Raw genomic sequence first — 23,942 nt, 5'->3', positions numbered from 1 at the left:
GTCCTTCAAGGCCATTCTCTATACTCAGTATAATATCTGAAGGGCAGATGGCACAGGAGCACCCCACACTCTCGTACTTGTTCTTGTACTATCAACATTATCCATTACATCAACACACACACATCAAAACACAAAGGGATACATTTCCTTATCAGTACCTGAAGAACATATATCTGAAAACTAATTCCCAAGTCTACGATGGTGTCTTGATTTTTTATAAAGTTGTTGAATTTGTTGTTAAGATCTGCACTAACACTCATGTCTGTGTACATTCGATGGAGTTTACTAGTGAACTCGTAACCACAGGCTTGCTGGAAAAAAAAAAGAACACACACACATCAGATCTGTAGTTTGACACCAATAAAGGCTGAATGAACAGCCTATAACATTTTTAAAGGAGCAACATAACAAATACATTTGCTAGATGCATTTACCCAAAAGGTAAATATTTTAAAAAAACAGATGCTTCTGAAAGAAAGAAGCTGCTTCTGTCTTATGGAGAATGAGGACCTTAGTAAAAAAAAAGGGTGTGGAGTCCAAAGTGATTCAATAAATAAATATTCTATGAATGCATCAAATTTTAATTTTTAATACGGTAAATATTCATAAATATAAACAAAAGCTCTTTTGGGATTCTCCATAATTTTTAAAATGAGAAGGGATCCTGAGAGCAAAAAGTTTATGAAATACTGCTCTATATCATAGTGACGCTGAATAAATTAAAAGTGAAAAGCTACTATTCAACCAGTATTCATAAAAGCCAAGTAAATACCAACTGTTGCCATCAGGGATACTAGTCAGATACTGCCTATGATCTCCCACAGAGGAACTGAACAACATGCTTCTTTGTCCTCATGCCTGGAGCAGTTTCAAACCTTTTGTTCTGTCCTATAAGTAGTGTAGATAAGTGAACTTTCATTCGGTAGTATATTAGAAAGGGAAAATAAAAGCTATGGAAGAGCAGAGCCCTTCATCTCAGCCCACAGTTTTAGATTCCCTCTGAAACTTTCATGTATTCTGAAATAAGTAGAACCAAGTTACAGAAGGCTGTGGTGAGATCTGTGAACTACGTACAGTAAAAGCTCTGTGAAGAAAATCTCCCACTTATTCTCAACATACGGCTTTACATCATAAACTGCTATTTTTCCAACTTGCATAATCTTAGCACCACCTGCAGGTTCTTTTCTTAATATAGCAATTTTCAGCCAGCTAATTCTCAGAGCAATTTTCTAGCTGGAAGACAACTACAATCTATTAGCAGCATCTCACTGGATCACCATTGGATATAATTTCATTACCAGCCTGAATAAAAGCTCACCCAGTTTAGGTGAAAGCCTAAACATATTTTTAAAAGCTGACCTACAATCAGGTCGGTAACAGCTTACAATATGAGTAAATTTATGAGTTTATTGTACTGATAACCTAGTACTTACCTTCAATTTGTTAATCATAGCTTCTTCAGAGTCCATGGACATAGATAAACCATGTATAAGCCGTTTTGCCAACATTCTGGCATAGAACTAAAGTTAAAAAAAAAAAGAGGTTCAGATTTCCTTGCATTTCAAAAATATCCTCCAAAGGAAAAAAGAAAATCAAATTAATCTTCTATATGATTATTTACCTTTTGAAAAACATCTTTATCATCAATGTACTTGAAAACTGTAATGAAGCTTGTAAGTTTGTCTTCTACTTCATTTTCTGTCATGCCTTTTGCTGATTTTTTTAGCAAGTTGTCACAATATTTGGCCAGCTCAAGTTAAGAAAAAAAGAATAGTTATTAAGCCAAATAGCAATAAAGCATAATTATAATGGCAACTAACTAATGGATAAGCAACTTCGGTGAAACAGGAATGAAGATATTATCTAGGTTAAAGGAAACACCATTTAATTTATTTATATATGTGTTGTTCAGGTCTGCATGCTACTTCTGTCCTAACAGCCAGGAACCACGCTGAGACAAGGAACTGGTCTCTAATGTTTTATTGCTTGTACATAACAGGAATCCTAACAAACTGAAGAAGCGTGGGAAAAACCCAGACCTATAAACCCCAAAGGTTAAGGCGGTCCCGATCGGTGTCTCTTGGAATGGCTGCCCAATTCCTCAGTGCTACGCATGCGCTTGACAGTCTGGATGGGAGCCCCCTGCTCGCCATCCTTACTCATGACATCTTCACTTGCAAGCAGACTCTAAGGAATCATAATCAGACCAGAACAGTTCCCAGAATAGCCGGGTTTTAACAGCTTTACTAACTCCCAGCAGGACTGGTATTGACCTGATCCCAAGGGGGATGCTGTTCCACAGAAAGGGGACAGCAATGGAACAGGCCTGACTTTGTGGTCCCTTATGGGAACATTTCTTTAGAATGGGGTCCTGAATGGACCCTCCGCTTCAGACCTTGTTGGATGGGCAGATACTCTTGGAAGCAGGTAACTGGGAAGATAGCTGGGTCTTGAGCTTTGTAGGGCTTTAAAGTGACAACCAGAATCTTGATTTGCACCCGGAAGCCATCTGGTATTGCGGTGCAACTCCTGCAACTCAGACAAACTGAGATACGCTCTTAACAACTCTGGCCAGCATTCTGGAAGTTTTTGTTATTCGTTTGTTTGCAGAAAACCCTACAAAATATTATCTGGCATTCTACGCTTACATTTTAGCACATAAAACTAGTATTTGACACTTACCAGCTCAGGAGCTTTGCAGATAGACTTTGGTTCCCTATAGTTCACTACTGATGTTAAAGCCTATTTAGGAGCACAAGAAAAATTACTTTTACAAGGTGTGCTAATGTCATAGCACGGACCACACATATGTAAACCATGCCTCTGAGAATAAATTCCAAAATACTTCCTGACATGGGAGAACTGGGGTAATGCTGTGATTAGGATATTGGATTAGGACTGGAGAGATCCACGTCCAAGTTGACACCGAATTATGGAATTTCACTTGATAGAGTCTTCAAGTCAATTGAGTCATCAAGTCAACCACTCTCTCTCAGCCCACTATCTCTCCCCACTACATTGTAGTGCGGTCTACAATGATGGCATAGACACCAATGCATTAATCGCTTATTGAATTTGAACACTGCAACGTGGTTTCTAAAACTGACTTGAACCACTTGAAACTATCATGACCTGCATTATTTACAATACTTTCAGTAAGATAAACGAACAGTGGACTTGGTTACTGGCTTTAATTACACCAGTGCATGGAGTAGGACAAGAATACATGATGTCCCCTTGAGTGTTTAATGTACTTATGAATAAATGCAGGGCCAGTGGAGGTGCATGAGTTCGGTACGTGAATATGTTTACTTTTGTATGCAGATGATGCTGTGCAGCAATTGTTAGACAGACTGCATGATACAGTAAAGAGTATGGATCTGAAAATTAACAACGGTGAATTGGAGTAAATGGCAGCAAGTTATATATAAATGAGGAAAAACTGAAGTGGATGAATTTGTGAACCTTAGAAGGATGTTTACTAAAGATACAGAAATAGACGGAGAAATATATGTATGTATATATAATTTTGCTGATTTGTATTTGTTGAAAGAAATTTTGGAACAAGAATAATGGCTTCTTATGGCATGTTAACTAATTACAACTTTAGCCCTAGTGAAAATCCAAGGACTTATTCCTATTTAAAGAACAATCTGTAGACAGAAAAACACACCAACAACCAAGACTCACCCCTCCCTCCCAACAATCATTTAACACAGAAATATACTAATTCTCTTAATTTAAGTGCCTTTTTCTGCTGAGAAACTGAACAGCTAACAGGCTAATGCAAAGAAGCATCCTGACTGAAATTCTAGTGTACTTGGAGATGTCTTCTAAACCCCATTTAGAAAAGACATCATTACAACTGGGGGAGGGAAAGGGGGAGAAATATGTTTTTCCTTTTCGTAATATTACACCTAAACTGGAACTCTTCCTGATTCTTGACAGATGCAGTTAAGTCTGCAGAGTACATCTGAGCATTAGCAAATTAAAATAAGCTGAAGAAATCAGAGGACTAGGATGGTATCTGTTTCTTCTATAGGCCACGCTTTGGTTGGCTGATGAATTTGGAATTTGTTTGGAATGCCCTTATCCCATGGTGCTTTACATTTGGTTTGTTAGTTAAGGCTCATCTTTTGGCCAGAATGATAGCTACAAATAAACCTCTTCATTTTCATCCTGTGACTAGCTATTGCCCAATTGATCCCCTACCGACTGGAAAGCTTAACATTTATTTTTTCCTATACGGTAGTGCAGCTTCCAACATTGCTAAAATCTGGCAACTCATATTCAGAGGATCTTAGTGACTTTAGCCAGGTAGCACAGCTGTTCATATGCTTGGGGTAGGTTTTATCTTCTCTTGTAGTGTGTGATTAATTGGGGGTAAAAAGAGCCCAAAGCAAATGCATTATTATTTAAGTGTTCAGCTGTTTCTAAGCCTTACTCTTTTTCTTGAGAGCAAATGCTAAAAACACAGCAATATATCCAGTGGCTTTTAAAAACACACACACACACACACATAATTGGGGTGCCTGCTTCTACAAAACAAATTTCTTAGGCCACCTTTCCTTCTTAGGTACACTGAAAATGGGGAAATGGATGGAGAAATTTCAAAAGGCAGTGTTTTTCAAACTTGGCAACCTGAAGATGTGTGGACTCTTCCCAGAATTCCCCAGCCAGTAACCTCCCAGAATTCCACAGATTCTGTGTCCACACACCCTAAAGTTGCCAAGTTTGAAAAACACTATAGTAGACGGTAGTATGTGGTCTGTTGTAAGGAATGAATGGTTGTCAAAAAAAGGAAAAATGGCTAGGCGTAGCAGCTTAATTCTTCCTACTTTCTAAGCTGAAAGTGGGAGGTGGGAACATCAAGAAAAACATAAAATGAAATTGAATGCAGGGAGAATGAGTTAGGAATTATGTGTGGTAAAACAAGAAAAGATCGGGTCAAGGATGAAAGGGTGCTGCATAAAAACAAAAGTGAGAGAATGAATGAAAAGGATTTGAACCGCAAAACAAGTATAGGTAGTCCTCACTTAATGGCCACAATTGGGACCGGAATTTCAGTTGCTAAGTGAAGTGGTCATTAAGCAAATCCAACCTGGTTTACGACTTTTGCAGCGGCTGTTAAGCAAATCACCATGGGTGTTAAGCAAACCATGTGGTTGTTAAGCAAATTATGCGGTTCCCCATTGATTTTGCTTGCCAGAAGCCAGCCAGTAAGGTTGTGTGACCATGGTACACCGCGACATCATAAATGTAAACCGGCTGCCAAGCGCCCAAATCATGATCATGTGACTGGGGGATGCTGCAATGGTCATAAGTGTGAGGACCGGTCATAAGTCGTTTTTTCAGCACTGTCATAAATCCAAACTGTCACTAAACTAATGGTTGTTAAGTGAGGACTACATGTATATGAAGGAAGAGAGAATGAGTTAAGAGGAAAGGGAAGACAGACAACGTTGTGACTGGAGTTGAAGAGATCCTCCAGAAGAGAGAGCTGAGAAATGTAAAGAACAAAGGGGACAGGGATGTGAAGCTTTTTGGATCTGAAGCCAAAAAGGTGCTTTGGTGACACCTGACTGCTCCTCCTTAAAGCAGCAGCACCTTTCCCTCAGCCTGCATGACATTCATGGAGTTCCAGGAAAATATACATTTGGGTTAAAGGAGATAATGACAGCATGACAACCTTGTTGAGCTCTGTCAGTGCTGTCTTAACTCAAACACTGAGAGATGCAGCAAGCAGACCACTCCAAAGCACCTTTTTGGGTTCAGAATTGCTGCAAAGGATGAAGAGGTGTGCAGCTCTGAGGGAAACAAGGATGTTTTGCAAGGGAGAGGGACTGTGAATGAAATGAAGTACATTAAAGGACATTTCTTTTTCTTTTTTCTGATCTCATGACCTCAGTTTTCTTGGCTTTACTATTTCTTACTCCTTTTCTGAGATTTGCATTACACTGCTTAACCTGAAAAGGATTGAGATGATAGGATGTGCATAAAATAAACCGAGAGAAATTTAAGTCCTAATGACAAGACCCCATTTCACTATTGTTTAAGATTGCCATTCAGTGGACAAGTTAATCATCCTCACAAATTAAGACTTGCCTCAAGGCATCTTTTAAGAGACCCACTCAAATCAAGGGGATTTGGTATAAGTAATCAAAAAGGGTAAAGTCTACTTTGACTCAAGCTGAGGATTTAGTGGACCTACCCATGTAGTTTTCTTGGCAACAGTGTGAAAGGGATTTGACACTGCCGCCTTCTGAGATGTTTTTTTTACAACATCTCAGTCTCGCTAACTGTTCTGGTGTTCCATGGTTTTCCATCCAAACACTAACCAGGGCAACCCTGCGTAGCTTCCAAATAGCATTAATTTCTATGGGTTTGCTCTAAGTCTATTCCCTTCTGGCTCCAGCCCTATGTTCTTCACTGCTTGGTACATGTAGCATTTTCATTAGGCTCACCTTGTCAAGGGCACTCATAAATCGCTGGTCACCATTCAAAACAGTATTAATGAGCTGAACAAATTTACTGTGTACTTCCAACACTGATTCTACAAATTGAGTGGGCATCTGAAGACAAAATCAGACAGAAAAATAAGGACAGGCAGTTCCCTAACCATTTTTAGCACAACAATTTTGCTAGAAAGAAAAATTAAGAACACTGCTTAAATTCATGCCCTATTAAAGTATGAATCTGTAGAAGAATAAAATCATTCTCAGAATATGTTTGCTATCATAATTTTACAATGCTGTAAACTGGGTTCTCGAATTTTATTATTTTACATCCACCATCTCCTACATAGTGCCCTCCAGATGTATTGGAAGTCAGCTCCTTCAATTCCCAAATTCAATACATCTGAAGGGAAGGATGATGGTTATTAATGCTAAGAAACACTGCCTGAGTTTGAGAAGTGTGTTGATCATTGCTAGTGCAACAAGAAAAAAAAATACAAGCTGACAGTAGAGTTCAGAACCTTTATCTTCTTGTGTTGGCAGATATATGAACATTAAAGGCCATTTAAGAATCTTGCCAATTCCCAGAATTCATGTTCAGCTAAGATGGCCGAGAAGCACATAATCTTGGGTAAGGTTGTGAGTATATTTACCCATGCTTGGTACTTTTGTTTACAGTGATTGCATCTTTACATATTAAAGCAGCCTTTCAAATGTGAGAGGTTATGGATGTAGGGCAGGGTGATTGAAGATGAAAATTGTAATGCATCTTGAGCTTACCAGGGTGAGAAGGGCTTTATTAAAGACACAGGACTAAAGATTCCCTTTGGCTGAGCTTGACTGGTGTTTTAAATTCACATGTCCATGCTTTTCTTGAGCACAATACAGAAGATGTCTACTGTCGCCTTCTTCTGAGATGTTTCTTCAACTTCTCAGTCTCACCTATAGCCCTGGGATTTTTTGGTGATCTTCCATCCAAGTACTAAGTCGGCTGAGTCGATAAGCTAAACTACTTACTCAGATCTACTGTAAATCACTCAAGCCCAACTACATGCAACATCACTCATTTTTTTCTGTAATGAAATCAGCAATGGTGGACTACCAGTTTACTAAACTGCAAAAACTTAAGGCAAAACAAACAAGAACGCGAATTTACAATTACTATTAACATCTTTATATGGGGATGTTATCCAATCATTTTCTTCTGCTGAAGAAAAAAACCTTACATTTTCCTGAGAAAGGTTGCTGGTTGCTCTAAGGCCCTCATCATGGATATGGTTTTGTAGTTCCTGAATCATATGAGGTAAGCCACTTGGCACAGCATGAAGCAGTGTGTACATGTTCGCCATGTCTGCATAAAGAAAGAACTTGATTTTCAGCATGTGTACTTTTTCAAAAGTCGCTACTCTCAAATACTAATGTGCACACAGCGTGATGGCTTTGGAAGCCATCATTCTTTCCTAAGGCACTAAAAAGAGAGCGCGCGTGTTGACATTTGCAGGTCAGTTTAAGCCAGGAAACCTGCTTTATAAAATCACAACACACATGCAGGCACTTGTTGGCCCATGTCATTGGGTAAGCACACCAGGTATGGATACTGCTTAGCGCTGTATATAGCAGATGGTTGACTGGGTTCCAAACCCATAGAATTATAAATTAGCTTTAAACCAGGTCTAATAAAAGGGGGAAAAAAGGGTATCTATATGGCGTCTATGAAACTCTTGGCCCCAATCCACATTTAATCCCTATGCTAAGTAGCCCCAGGGACTAATGGCCATCCCTCTCATGCCCAACGAGATTCAGTTTGGTAAGAAGGCGAAGTACGTTTACTTTGAATATGTGTACGTTCAAACTTTTATCACACAGGACATCTTTACCGTTTCTCTTCTCTTGTCTGATGATGTTATGACATTCTGCATGAAGGAACTGTAAGTGGTCTGCTACCATTCGCTGTTGGCATTCATTAATTACTTTGCCGTAGGAACTGGGGTGTAGATATTTTCGACATCTCATTTCTTCATCTTTTAGCCTACATAAAACCTAAAAGTAATTTTCCACATTAAGAACACAATCAAATACTAAATGACTAAAGTAAAAGGAATATATATTTTCAAGTTATCAGGGCCAATTCAAGACTGAGGCAAATGTAAAGAGTGCATTTTTCAAACTACACACTCTGAAAAGCCTAATTCTGTTATTTGTGACATTATTATGCAATAAGAAGGGAAAAACATTCTAGGAAAAAAAGCAGAAAAAACTGGATTGGGATGACTTGTGAGACCAAGTAAGGGACTTTTTTTTTTTTAGTAATTTTATTAAAAATTACTACAACAATAAAACACTAATACAAACTAAAAAAGAAAGGAAAGAATAAAAAGAAAAAATGCAGAAAAGAAAATAGAAATAGGAAAGAAAAAATAAGAATACAGTAAAGAAAAAGAAAAGAAATATATAAAGAAATGACTTCCCCCATCACAACAACTATAAACGATTTTAGTAACTTATCACCTTCTCAAATACAACATGTGATCTCTTTTTTCCATATCTCATCTCTTATCTATAAACAAATCCTTAAAACCTCATCATTTCAGTCCTGATCAGCAAAAGTCCATTAAGGGTTACCAGAGATAACAACATATCCATCTTAACCTTGATCAAATGAACCAACTTTATATTTCTTCCTTTTACTTTTAACAACCTTGATCTTTAGTCCCTTCAAATAATGTCCTAAAACTTGATTTCTTTCCATTTTTTTCTTTGTCCCTTCTCACAAAATTCTTCAAAGCTTTAACAAGCCTCTTTTGTAAATCCAGTATAGGAAAATTATGCAGGTCACTCTCTTGGTTTGTTATTTGTATATCCCTTTTAATTATTAAGACATCAGCTGGTTTCTTTTGTATGTCCAGTGTAGCATCTTCTTCCACATCATTCTTGTAGCATTTTTAAACCCACTCTCAGATCAGTCTCAGTTTTGTCCGGTAAAACTTGTTCCTCTTCTATAACATCTTTTAAACAGTCTATCTATAGAGGCAGACACTCTTAAAACTACCTTCTGGGTCCACTGTGCAAAAATATCCTTCAGTATCTCCCATGTTAAAATATTTTGCTCCATTCTGCTAGTAAGTCAAATTTAAGTGTTCTTCTCCTTTAATGGTAATCTTTAGTTCCTTCTGGTTCCCTCTAGTGTCCAACCTTCGAAGTCCCATCTTACCATTTTTTTTTAAAGAATTCAAAACAAAAGCATTATCCCATGGGAAGGATTCTTATAATTAATTCCAACATCTTGTTTCAAATCCATCTGGACCCTTCTACTTCCAGAGAAGAAATGGAGAACTGAAGATGGCTCCACCAAAAATGGAGCTGATGACCGCAGCAGAATGAAGAACTGGTGAGTGGACTGGCTCTTTGTAATTCCTCTCTGGACAAGGAGAGGACTTGCAGTCACCCACAAATGATACAAAGAGTTGTTCCTTGTGAGGAGACCACAAGTCCAGCAGGTTTCGAGCTCTGAGAGACGAGGCAATAGCCATCTTGCTCAAACTGTGGTCGGCGCCTTCAAGAGGACAGTGGGCTCACATACTTCCTTTTCTAATCGCTTCTGGAACTTGCTTGTTAACTGCCTTTCAGCTATTAGGAACTTTTGGGTTGACAAGTTTTATAGCACTGGGAGAGTTTCCTTTAATCCTTAGCAAAAGAAGTTTTAAATACAAGTTTAAGGACTTAATTTTTTTTCTGGAATAAACAGCAAAGGGTGATTAAAACTTTGATTTTACCAAGTAAGGGGCTTCTAAGAAATAATTTAAAAATTATTAAATGGAATTTAAGAAAGAACAAATGACACTAATAAGATTATAATGCAGTAATGGAAGTTTTTGCAAATAAATATCCTTAAGATTTCAATTTCAAAATATTTATCAGGACCGATTCCTATTAGGCTCCTTTTAGACATTTGTTGGTTGCTGGCTTACTGGAGCATGGTTTAACAAGCAAGGAAATAATGCAGGATACTCCCAAATTCCCATACTAATATTGGTTATCCTGGCTGGTATACAGTATAATTCTGTACTACATCTGATTAATGCCTTAACCCATCTTCACACCTATGGCATCATTCTAGAACATTTATGCCTTGGTTTTTGTTTTTTAAAAATACACACAATCGAAGTGGTTAAGATAAGTGACAAAATATCAGTAAATAAATATGCATCAGAATAATAACAAGCAGCATAGACCACCTCCTGTGTGGATTACCGTAAGGCACTCTACATGGGCTGCCTTTGAAGAGCATCCAGAAGCTTCAGCTGGTGCAAAATGTGGTGGTATGGGCAGTTATTTGTGTACCTAGATCAGCGCATGTTACACCTCTGCTCCACAAGTTGCATTGGCTACCAGTTTGCTTCTGAGTTCAATTCAAGGTGTTGGTGATGACCTAAAAAGCCCTACATGGCATGAGCCATAGTATTTGAGGGACTGCCTTTCCCCAATTACATCTACCCGTCCCATCAGATCCAGTAGAAATGGCATGCTGCAGGTCCTGTCTACAAAGGAATGTCATTTGGCAGGACCCAGGAGGAGAGCCTTTTCTGCCACAGCATCCATCCATTGGAACATTATCCTCCTTGAGGTGAGATTGGCCCCAACTTTGCTGGCTTTCCAGAAGAACCTGAAGATGGCTTTGCCATCTGGCCTGGGGATCTGGTAGCATTGGTGGAGAGCCTGCTAAACAGTTATACTGTTAGGAAAATGAACGGTGCTCTCCCGCAGATTATGTTTTTATGGTTTTTAATAGTTTTTATTGTTCTTAATTATTTTTGTGGTTATTTTGTTGTTTTGGAATTGTTTTGGATTTCCAATTTTGTAAGCCAACCAGTCATGGCAGTGAGATGGAAGGCTATATAAATTTAACAAATAAATAAATAAAGCAAATATATAAGTCAGTACCAGTGACTAAAAAGTAGTCAATCAAATAAAATGTTTGGCACAACAGCAGAAAGCCAAGTCAAATCAATTATTACTGAGAGGTTACCTAAACCCATATAAATGTAAGGGTGCAACAGGTGAGCTTTCCAGGAAAAAAGGGAAGAAAAGCCTATCATTCATATTGAAAAGACAATAGAATGATTGAAAACCAGGAAACAAATATTGATCTGAACGAAGTACACGGTATTTGTAACTGGATGCTTTTTATTTCTCTAAGCATCTTATGCCCTTCAATTCTATCTAATTTAGAGTGTTGATTTATGATGCAGAGCTTAACTTACAGATCAAATCACAAACAGAGTAATTATGCGACCTGACTACAGCTGAAAAAAATAAAAAAGATTATAATACCTTTGGAAATAAGAGCAAATGCTTCCTCTGATTTAGACTGCATATGATTTTGGTTATACAGGTAATCCTTGCTTACTGACCACTCATTTCAGCAACCATCTGAAGTTACGACAGCACTGAAAAATGAGACTTATGACTGGTCCTTGAAGTTGCAGCTCACAGTCACGTGACTGCAATCTGTGCACCTGGCAACAGGCACACATTTACGACAGTCACAGCATCCCACGGTCACATGATTGCCATTTGCAACCTTCACAGACAGCTTCTGACAAGCAAAGTCAATGCGGAAGCTGGCAGGAAGTCACAAGTCACGGTCATGTGACATTGTGCTTACCGACTCATGGTGATTTGTTTAATGACTACAGCCAGAACTGATGTCATAAGTTGGCACGCTCAAGTGACATCGTGCTTAATGACCACACTGCTTAGCGATGGAATTGCCAGTCCCTATTGTGGTCAGTAAGTGAGGACTACCTGTATGTATATGAATCAATTGAAAATGCTCTTTAGGTGCATCATGATACCTTATGTTAGCAAAGGGGAATTTTGACTTTTTTCCCGTCAATCCTACTGACATCAAAATGACTTCCACACCACATACTGCTCCTGAAACTCTTCAAAAGCAGCTTGTTCCAAAATACATAGAACAATGAATAAATAGGATCGTCTTACCTTTTCCATATACTGTGAGCAGTTTGACTCTTGCATTAAATTTGAAGCTTCTTGTTTATAATACTCCCCAGTTTCATTCAGAAAAGGACACTCAAAAATTTCCTGATAAAACTAAATTGAGAAAGTCTGATCAAGCACAAAGGAGGCAAGGCATGGAACAATTATTTATCACCATTTTCCAAGACAGAAATAAAATTTCTTTTTACCTTCAGAGGGAATTTTTTCTTATACTGTTCAACATGAACAAAGGAGTTAATAACCCCATGGATTACTTTCTGATTTGGATCTTCTCCACAACGATCACTGAAAGATGGAAAAATAAAACTCTCAGAATTCATGCTATTTATGTACTGGCTAAACCAGTGATCCTCAACCTCAGCAACTTTTGCTTGCTGGCTGGGGAATTCTGGGAGTTGGAGTCCACACATCTCAAAGTTGCTGAGGTTGAGAAACACTGGTCTAAGTTTTAAAACCAACTATCCAGTGATAAAGCTATTATTCACAGAAATAACAGCTTCCTTTCAATGCTGAAGCAGATTACACTCCATGCAATATACTTTTCAGAAAAAAACCTGTAGGTTTCTATAAAGGACCCTGAGGAAATTGGCACTTATTTTGAGGATGGAGAATCTCACCCCAAATTTTTCTCCACATATTACAGTAGTTATAAAATAGTGCTAAGTAGCTAATGTTCAATTTCAAATATCTGTATTGCAGTCTTTAACCAGCCTTAAAGATAGAGAATATTTACAAGTATTTATGTTACAAATGATCAGGCAAGGCAATCTTTAGAGGCTCTGATAAATCTAAAGCCATGTTAGCGGGGAGAGATACATTATTTATTCTAACTTAAAGTCTTCACTATATCAGGAGTGAGTCTGGGGACAGGAGGAGTTTGAGTCCAGCAGATCCACAGCTCATCCTAGCTCACCATCTTAAAGTCCTCCCCAAAATTGGAATAATAATAATATTAGTAAGCCTAGAAATTGCTACAATGGCCAGGATGGTGTTTCTATCTTGATTTCTCCTTCCAAGATCAGAGCATTTTCTTTAATTCAGATTTATTATTTAGAAACATTTTTTAATTTTTTGGTAATTAAAATTACAGTTACCTTTGAATAGAAACAAGGAAGATGAAATCAAGGTTAGTTTTTTCACTGAGCAGCTGTGTGGACAGTAAGGCTGTGCTACACTTCAGGCTGAGTTTAGAAAAGGTCTTTCAGAACATGAGTGAATGTGAACATAGTACTTGCTGTGACTTATTAAAGCAACTACATCATTTTCCAGAATCCAGTAACTGCTGCAGGGAAGCTTCCACTTCCCAATCTTGGAAACAGATATAGCTACTTTAATGAATTGCACACAGATACTGCATTTGTGCTCCTATGCCTTCCAAACTGAATTGGAAGCATAGCAGAATGCTGATGGACAAAAGTCCAAATATTTGCATTTCTTTTTAGACCAATTATTTAAATTGTTAGAAACTATGATGGACTTGTAGGAAAGATGAAATCTTGTTTTATTTGTACCTAGGACTTGGCCAAGGAAGGAAAGAATGGAAAACTGTTGTTTCTTTAAGTCATCTGCAGTAACAGCCTACCTAAAGCCTCTAAGAGCCCTACTTATGAAAGAGTAAGAAATAATTTTCTACTCTTATTAAATAAACAACTGGAATAGAGGATGTTTGGCAATGATCCATTACCGGGTCACATCCTGAATTTTCCCTTTTTGAAAGGTTTTTGGGGGGGAGGGAAAGAAAGAAAAGAAGAAAAATACACTAAGAAAGAGGAGAAAGATCAACCAACACTTTTCAAATTTTCACCTTGGTCTCAAGTACTGTATGCTGCACACTGAAATTAAAATAGTTACATCCGCCATTATCTGAGGCAAACAGATAATGCCAGCAGATAAAGAGCCCAGAGAAAAGCAATTTCATTCCATCAACGTGTTCCCTGTTAAGTACAGGCAGGAAGGAAAGCATAACTTTGATATTTAATAACTACAACTCACACAACACGCCTACTGTTCCTTACACCAAGCAGATTAAAACCTGGAACCAGTGCTGCCACTGCAGCAGGCACCTTCTAGATATAACTGAGTAAAACTAACACATGAAATTGAGCCCATAATTTGCAAGTAACAAATAGCAATCAGACAGCACATTTTCTTCTCAAACCCAGAAGGGGGGGGGAAAGCAAAAAAAAAAAAGTTAAAGCAAACTCGTAAGGGATTTATAATCTAAATGCAAACTTAGTTTGGGCTTCCATACTAAATATGCAAGCAGATTAGCTTCAAAACTATTCTAGCTGTGACTTGACAGAGGTCAATTTAAAAATCATACTCTCAAATGAGTCCTTTTCTTACTCAACATATTGACTGTTTACTGCCATTACTCCTTATCTCACTTGTCCTACCTTACTATCTACCTACACAGCACTGACTGAACACAAGCTTTTCACACACTGACTTGTATGCAAATAATGCTCTAACTGGTCATGAATTGATCATGCTCAACCCAGCATGGCCAATCACTGCCTTCCTTCCTCCTTTCAGTCTTCCCAGATTCAATGATGGCAATGTCAAATGAAGCTGAATGATGTGCTGCTGAATATTTGGCCCCAAATATTAGTACCATACAACATTTCTGTAGGAAATCATAATTCAAACTTACCCAAGTTGCTATGTTATTGTTCTTAATTCTGACAACTTATAGCACTAAGTTCTGAACTCACTGCAAGTCTGAAGTTTCCCACAAATCAACATCTTTGCAGATTAAGCAGCAGCTGTGGTTGAGAGTCTCCTTTATGTCTAGGTTTTTTTCCCTTGCTATCAACATATAGCTAAAATGATGTGCTCAGCATACCCAAGGCAGATTATATCAGAATACTTTTCTTTTCCCAGATATTGTGAGTGGAAGAGCATGAAGCACAGTGCCAGTTGCTGAGCATGCAAAGTTCTACTATAACCTTTTAAACGTAATTTTTCTTTTTCCACCAACAGCAAAAATATATTTAGCAAGATAGATCAAAACCACCCAGCCACTGAATAAGACAGCTGTTTACACCAACAACAGGAAAAAAGAAAACACAAATACAAGAGGTGAGAAAGGACCAGACACCAAGACTGTTAAAAACACACTTTCTTATAAGCTACTGTAAACCATCATTGTAAGAAGAAACAAAGAACAGTTTTTTATGAGAAAAAGAGTAAGAGTGAAAAATAGTAGGAGCACCACTTTGACCTTATATGTATATCTTTGCCTCTCCTCCTTCAAATTGCCCAAAATAATTATTTCCCACAAAAAGTGCACATCCATATTTCAGTAAGTGGGCCTTACAAAAAATTGACATCTGCCTGAAATTTGATACTGAGTATACTGGGCCCACTACCCTTATGTATTTATTTTATAAATAATACTGGATATAACCCAGGCCATAAATAAACATGCTAACATCCTACAAAAACAATAAAACCTAAGAAAATTAATTGTGTGCTGTTGGCAAATTCTATATCCCACAAGAGATACTGCAAATTAATGTCAGCACACAGTCAAACACAGCATGTTGTAAACCACCAGGAGTCATTTTTGTTGAATCCGGTGGTATATAATCACAATAAATCAATAATCAGACGGCCTAGACTTGACTTTTCTATACATTTGCTAATAAGCTATAGAATATGCAAGGTTTTACATTGCTGGCAATCAAAGCCTTACCCTGGAACAAGGCTGACTGACAGAAGTAGCTGAAGCTTGTACTGCTGATCAGTTCTGTAACACATTCAGAATTTCAGAAAAAAGTCTAGATCTGGGGTCAGTCCTCTTTAAAAAACATTTATACAATACTCCATAATGCCCAATTTAAAATAATTTTAAAATCACAAGAGCTATTCAGCAATGGAATTATTTAAATGTTCTATGCTAAAGTTATGAAAAAACACTGGAAGTTCCACAATAACTAGCAGAGTGAGAATGGGTTCTAACACTCCAATATCTTCCATTCACTAGGAAAATACATTTCTTGATTTTATAGCTGAAAACACTTGCTTTATCTGGCCATACTAGCAAATTAAAAGGCAGTTAAAAGGCAGCTGTAATTATTGCAACTGAAATAGACAAACAGCGTCACATCTCACATACGATGTCTGCTTAAAACAAGCAAATACAATTCTCATAGGAGCACAGTAAGTGCATATGCATTTAGACAAGCTATTCTTTGTAATACACATTTAAAAGAGGAAGAAGAAAAAGGAAGCACTCACTTTTTAATTTCGCGGAGCAACATTCGAATGAGGACGGCCTGTAAGGGCTCAATCATTAATCTCCTCCACATATCAAGTGCGAGCTGTCATGGTACATGCACAATAGAAAACACGTCAATCACAGAACTGTCATTTCATTCATTCTTATTTTTAAAAAGATGCTCAGTCCTAAAGGCTCCAAAAACAGAGGAATAAACTGAAAGGGTAACTAAATAGCCAATAAGCATAATGACTCTTCCTCTTATAAAGGAGATCTCTAGCAACTGAATTCCTGTCAAATCTAAAACCTTATTGGCATCCTGTCACTTGAAAAGAAATGAAGGAGGAATGTTTCCTTGTGTTTTCATCTACCTCTGCTAGTTTTTATTTTTCCAACAAATTATTCTCCATTGAAACCAGTGAGAAAAAATTATGCCAATTCCAGGCTGGCCCAAATTGCATGTAATATCCAGGAATAAGAAAGCACTTTGGAATCAAAGAATTCTTTCTCTGCTCTTGGAAAACCTGACATGAAAAAAATCCTATGCCTAAACAAATTAAGTAACATTTAGCAGATACTGAATTCTAGTACCTTATTATCCATTCAAAACTGTGTGGATATGGTGTATCCTTACAATACTGGTATAAGTTATGGAAATATACATTATAAAGCAAAAAGTCTAAATATATAACCACCAGCAGTTCCAATTCCTTGATAAAAGTAAATATACATGGTTTTAAAAGACTATTTTGGTCTCATTCACACTTTTTTTGGGAGGGGGGGTGCACGCAACTTTTAACCGCATTTAAAACGTAACTTATAGAGTGCCCCCAAATGCTGGGAAATTAATTTAGGCTGGCTGCATGAGGTAAGATTTGATTTAAAACACATACTTTAAGAGTTTAATGAAAGGACTATTAACATTGTAGAAGAAATAATTAAGCATCCCTTAATCACTTTAAGTATTTTTACTTAAAAAAATTAAAAACAAAACTAAACACTTATTCAAAAATCTTAAACAGTAGCAATTAAAGGCTACTTATTTGAGGAACTACTATTTCTCACATCAACCTATATCAGCCCTCTGAGGTATGCAAGATCAATAAACAGGCTCAGAAGGGACTCCAGGAATGCTCTTTATTGTAGAATAACAGAATCTTGAAAGCCTGTTACAGATTCTCTCTGCTCCTCCTTATACCAAACAAAAGCAAGGCAGAGTTATTTTTGAGTTTCTTTCTCATGCTTTCCTCTTTCTCAAGACTGATGGATCTTTACTGAGAGTCTCCCCTGCACAGTTTGATCATTCCTTCCCTATTTCCAAGGCCAGGTTTACATCCCTTACAGTCTATTCGTTCTATATCTCTATCTGACATACCTCTCACTGTAAACATGTATTGACAAGTATTACATCATTGGCTGATTTTGGGTCCTCTAAAATTAATATAACTTAGTCTTGACTTAAATCCCATTGATTGCAATGGAATCCTATATCTATTACATTTTACTCATGAATTATTCCTGACTCTATCTTCAATTCTATTTGACTTTTATTTCATAAAAAAACCACCACAAAAAAGTAACTATTCACATTTTGCTGGTAGAAATGTGATATAGACAGATAGACAGATCTTACTGTTTCCTTGATGAAAATTAGCAAAAATGTAGGGTAGGGCTTAAGTACACCTACCTCTAATGTATTAACTTTCCCTACACCGGGTTCTGAAAAGGTCTCAGCTAGCTCTATTCTTATCGACGCCTGATTAAAGAGGCTATCTTGAACAAATAAGCACTGAAAACATTCCAACCATTAGCTGCATTTGGCGTTTCTGTTATCAGAGCCTTGCAGCCTGTATCTGCTCCTTTAGGGTTCACCCCTCCTATGTAACTACAGCAATTTCAGTTCCTCTCAACAGGTAAATCAAAAGCTAGTTAAAAGCCAGTAAGAGTTGCAAGTATTTTATGGTGTGGAAAATAATAAAAGCAAGCTTTGTTTTATTGATCCAAGACTATATGATTTTGAAAAGACAGAAATCATCTTAATGGCCAATTAGACAGTCACAAAATACACCCTTTACAGTTACCTCTCCAAAGTTCTTTCCCATACTACCTACCTCTCCAATCTCCATCAATGGCTCACTCATATCCACTCCTCCATAACCATATTGAAGATCAGCTTCAGTCAATTTGTTCTTTTTAATAAACTGTGTATTGAGGTATCTATGAAAAAAACCCCAACACATTTCTTATCAGATATTTTCTAAAACCGTTCTATGGAAAAGTCAGGAAATGAGCAGCATTTTTAAAATTTTTAGACATAAGAAATGCATATGTATTTAAGATAATGAATCTCAAACATAGCGTTTCTCAACCTCGGCAACTTTAAGCTGTGTGGATTTCAGCTCCCAGAATTCCCCAGCCAGCATGCACTTGCTGGGGAATTCTGGGAGTTGAAGTCCACACAGCTTAAAGTTGCCAAGGTTGAGAAACATTGCTGTAACATGTCCCAAGCTTGGTTCATGCTCAATTTTGGCTGAGTAACTGGAGAAATCAGTTGGCGCAGAGAGCATAATAGCACTATACAAACTTACAATTTCTGACAACCTCAGGCTTTTAGTCCAATCACTGTGGCACTATTCCCAATTAAGGTTTCCCACAGGTAAACTGACCTCTGTGGCAAGGGAACTGCCCTGATGGACATGGGATGATGTAAAATGTTTTCAAGTTTACAGATTTTTTTTCTTCTTGCCACCCCACGGCAAACTGTCATGTAGAGACCTAGAAGCTTCCTGCCTATTTAAAGACACCCAAGAGCAGGCACATCTGCCTTTTGATGAAAATAAAGAAAAGGGCAGAGGTGTTAGGCAGTGGAGGAGACTCTTGGCGGTTGCCAGACATTGCTGGTGTTGCATGCGTGCTGTGTGAATCCAGGCATAGCAGGAGGAGGAACCTGCAGCTAAGGATCCAGCAGGATCTGAAAGAGAGATCTGTGGAGTAGACTGGCTGGTAGAAAAGACTGCAGCATTTAGAAAGGACAGAGCAGACATCAGCTTGACAAGGATGCACAAGATAACTATGACTTGATAGCTTGAGAACAGATAGCTTGACAAAGATGCTAGAATTCCAAACAGTTCAGGAAAGCACTATTTTTTCCTCTTTCTGTTCTCCTCTCTAGACTAAAAACAAGCCTGAGAAGTGAAAGTACTGAAGCTCTTGACTGGAGTGAGCATATCAAACCTGTGATAAGAAACACTTCTGTGAATAAGGGAGGGAGGAAAAGAGACAATTAAGAAACATTAAGAAAAAGTGTAATTTGTGGAGTTACATATGAGCTATGTGCATATATTCTCTTCCACTGAAAAGTATAGTTTGTTAAGCTAAGGTCACTGTATGTATTAGAAATAAGCACAAATTATTCTTCTAAAAGCACTGTAACAAACACACATCTCTGTAATTTTAGAGGAGAACTGTGCATATGTGTAGGTAATATTCCTGTCCCATTTTCCACCTTCCAAACACACACACAGGATTTGGGGAAACAAAACAACTTCAAGCACAGATTTATGGTTCCAGTTTGTTTTTCTAATACAGTAGTGGAAGTGGAAGATCTGTGGCCTGAAAACAATAAACTGTCTTTTGAATATTGTGTGCCTAGCCATGCCCCAAACAATTCTCACTTTGTGCATGTACAAGGCTCTCCCCATGAACATTTGGTGAGCACGTTCACAGCAAGCTTCAGAACTGCAAAGGTGCTCAATGGACCAAAAAACTAAACCAGTAAGATCAATCACATTTCCACATTCCAGAAAAAGTTCAAAATGCATTTACCTGTATAAACAGTCCATATAGTCTGCCCCTTTACTGTATTCATCCCAGTTTCTATGATACATTACCAATACTTTTTCTTCAGAGTCCAAGACTGTCTATGGAAAAAATACAGAGGAAAAAAAGATTAATTTTACTGAGTTATTTATAAAAATAATAAAGGTGGGATCAATAAATGAATAAATATTCATGCTCTATTGTATTTGAAATGTTAAACAGCAACTCACTGCATAATAAATTCAACTCAGTAAGCTATTTCAAGTATTTGGAAGGTGTGTGAAAGGTGAAAGGTCCCCTGTCCAAGCACTGAGTCATGTCTGACCCTTTGGGAGGTACCATAAGTATTTATTTAACACTCCTATATCATATTTCAGAAAACATTTTATAAATGAAAACAAAGAAACAAATGACTGTATTCTTCCAGCAGACTATAAAATAGCTTGCACTATATATAATTCTGACACGCAGCATTAATATTCACTTTTTATCCATTCCATGGTTACCTTGTGCAAATGGCGTACATGATTTTCCAAAAAAATTTTAGTTTCCATATAAAGTCTCTCCCCAAGAGGTTCAGGATAGGCCACACACAAAGCATATATGTCCCTGGGTGTCAAGTCAAGGCTAAAATATGTTTTAAGTTTTTGTAACTCCAGTTCTAATCAGATATTGACAGAAAGGAAAAAGAAAACCAATATCTTGCTTGGGTTCCAAAGAGTTTTAGGCATTTGCCATTCCAGCTGCAGTTCGCTCCGCTGAAGAGCAAGGGTTTTCAAACTTTTTCAGGCTGCATTTAAAAAAAATATCCTGGAATCCCTGCCTTTCAGACAGTGTAGAGAACACTTCTGGGTGGGATGGAGGGCTTTCTCCAAAAAAATGGCCCCAGAAGGGATTAAGTGCAAAGCATCCATATATTCATGGCATATTGCGTAAAGCCCTTTGGACTGAACAGTGAATCTGTGGTAAGGAAACTACCTTTCAAATCAGTGTTTTCTAAAGACCAGATGGTTTGTTCAAGTCTAGAGTAAAAACCTCTTACTCACTAACCCATCAAACTTAGCTATAGAATTTCAGCAAATAAAGTCTGTTGCAATGCTTGCCTTTTTGGGGGCTAGAAAGCCTGATCCTATTGCTCAAATTTTGTCTATCCTCTGTAAACATTTTTTAGGGCTTGCTTAGCATTTTTGTGGGTTTGTAGCCTGTCTTGGTACCACTGCTATGAAAATACACATACAGAGGGAAAGCAGATTGCTCCAGAAATTGTTTTTGCTTCTGTGTTAAGTTGAAAACCACACTCATTTTGCAGTTTATAGATTACTATGGTCTTAGTTCCTAAAAGTAACACTCAATTTCTTCAAAGAATTTGCAACAGCCTTGGAAAAAAAGATGACTGAGGAAGGATATAATAGCACTTTTTATACACCTGAAAAGATACCACATAGAGAAGGTCAAGAAATTTTCTTTCTTGTTCCAGAGCGCAGGGCACAAAATAATGGCTTTAAACTACAGGAAGAGATTCCAACTGAAAGATGGGAAAAACTTCCTAACAGAGTAGTTTGACAATAGAACCAATTACCAAGACTGATGATGGGCTCCCCTTCGTTGCTATGTTCAAATGGAGGGTAGAGCCTTATCCAAGGTACAGGACTTAACTGTCTGAATGGTCTCTTTCAACTCTATGGTTCTATGAATATTTGGTAATTAAATAGCAAGATTTTGTGAAAAGTGATCCAATGAAGCCTGGGGAGGGGGGAATTCAAAAAAGCATGTGCAAAAAGAAATTGTCTTATTTATTTGGCAATAAATAAATAAATAGGCAGAATTGAATTTTAAAAGGTCTTCTTAGTACGAACAAATCAACAAGTCTGGGGTACCTCAGACCCCAATTAATGTATGAAAAACCAGTTATCTAATTTTATAAAATGAAGTCATAAAACATTCAGTTATTTCTAGAAACAGATTTAAGTTGTCATACATCTGCTGGGAGGGTGGCACAAACATAGCAGAGCCAGAAATATCTCACTTCTGCAGAGGTTCAGACAGAGGAGATGTGAAGGTCAAAAGGTAAGAGAAAGTGAGTTAATACTTTAAATAAAAGTGCCATGTGGTCTTCAATTGCTCTTTTCCAAAAGATTGGAAACTATCCTGGGATACAATGTCCCAAGCACACTTTATCTTGCTTTCAGTTTCACAAGGAGTATTTCTTAGTTAAAAGAGGACTTAAAATCTATGGCATAAGTAAACAAGTAAACCTGAACAAAGAGATTCAAATAATCTATATTTTTAAGTAGGAGACAAGAATTTTTTTTCTAGATATATATGCCACATCTAAATCTACTAAGGATGATTAGATGTTTCAAATTTTTTTCTCCCTACTTTCACACTAAGATACAAAGATAATATATTAACTATCTGCCAAAAACGTTGAGAATCTTCTTTATTGCTTTCTTTCTCAAAGCAGAGTTAAAAGACATTAGTGAATCAGGTTAAAACTAGGTTAATACTAACCTAGGGAAAAAGCTGAAGTTCAGCAGCACAGGATCTACTTTAAATTCAAAATTCATACATGCCATTTGAGAACACTCTTAAAAAGTTGGTACTAACATAGACAGTGGCTAGCTTCTCACATTATATTTAGCCATGCTACTGTGTGTGCATCCTGGTACACATAATATGCTAAGCTGTAACCCATGGTTTACTAACTGGAATGGCTGGAATAACATAACATCCTACATCCAAACAAAAGAAACCACATTGGGGTTAAGGTAGTGTGTGAATTCCAGCAATAGCTCAATGGTCTGACTTGATCTATGGCTACTGATGTATAGCCCTGAAAGATTCCCTGAGCTCTTTCACTACCTAGCTGTAGTTTTTTTCTTTCCCACCAAAAACTTGAAGCTCCCTGTCATGGACACTCTCATGTAATAATAAAGTTTATCATTTACATCTATGACCAGCTGTAGATTGATTATATCCAACTTAGCACAACTCATTGGGTCAAGCACAAATAATAGGTCATTTAATGATCTACTGCTCTTGAAAAAGAAGTTCACAAGATCCAAAAATACTAATGAGATAGAAGACAAATATCTATCATTTCCTCCAGAGCACACAATCCTCCAGTTCTTGCTAGTCTAGCCTTCTTCAAAATCATTCAAAATGGAAATCTGTTTTGGGTTTTCTGGTAGGATCAGAATAAAGCTGAACAGTAGTTCAGATGAGGTTAGCAAGAACAGTCAAAACAACTGGTGGATTTGCTTAAAACCACAGTTTCTTTCCACACAGCTAATTAGAAAACGCATTTTGTATTCAGAACAGACAGCATAGAAACACATTCTGGACTCAGTATACAGAAACATTCTTTATAGTTTAGACATACCATTCTTAGCAAATTATTAGACTTTGCTTATTCTACTGTATAC

General features: G+C 37.4%; 1 protein-coding gene across 4 annotated transcripts in view; it reads right to left on the bottom strand.

The window, feature by feature from the left end:
• CUL2 (cullin 2) overlaps positions 1-23,942 on the bottom strand; it is a 43,709-nt gene that overhangs the window by 16,446 nt on the left and 3,321 nt on the right. The window contains exons 3-16 of one of the 4 annotated variants that reach the window (XM_063303436.1): positions 21,024-21,126; positions 20,524-20,618; positions 18,810-18,915; positions 16,719-16,801; positions 16,174-16,227; positions 12,665-12,761; positions 12,459-12,569; positions 8,333-8,495; positions 7,682-7,806; positions 6,465-6,572; positions 2,683-2,742; positions 1,622-1,750; positions 1,434-1,520; positions 159-311 (exon numbers count right to left, since the gene is read on the bottom strand). In XM_063303436.1, the coding sequence (XP_063159506.1) occupies positions 159-311; positions 1,434-1,520; positions 1,622-1,750; positions 2,683-2,742; positions 6,465-6,572; positions 7,682-7,806; positions 8,333-8,495; positions 12,459-12,569; positions 12,665-12,761; positions 16,174-16,227; positions 16,719-16,801; positions 18,810-18,915; positions 20,524-20,618; positions 21,024-21,126 (1,474 nt within the window). Of the gene's footprint in view, positions 1-158; positions 312-1,433; positions 1,521-1,621; positions 1,751-2,682; positions 2,743-6,464; positions 6,573-7,681; positions 7,807-8,332; positions 8,496-12,458; positions 12,570-12,664; positions 12,762-16,173; positions 16,228-16,718; positions 16,802-18,809; positions 18,916-20,523; positions 20,619-21,023; positions 21,127-23,028; positions 23,063-23,942 lie in introns of all 4 variants that reach the window. The other 3 variants (XM_063303439.1, XM_063303438.1, XM_063303437.1) reach the window with 3 other exon arrangements.

The sequence above is a fragment of the Candoia aspera genome, chromosome 4 (genome assembly GCF_035149785.1).
Source record: "Candoia aspera isolate rCanAsp1 chromosome 4, rCanAsp1.hap2, whole genome shotgun sequence".
Taxonomy (NCBI): domain Eukaryota; kingdom Metazoa; phylum Chordata; class Lepidosauria; order Squamata; family Boidae; genus Candoia; species Candoia aspera.
This window is presented reverse-complemented; position numbering and strand designations above follow the sequence as displayed.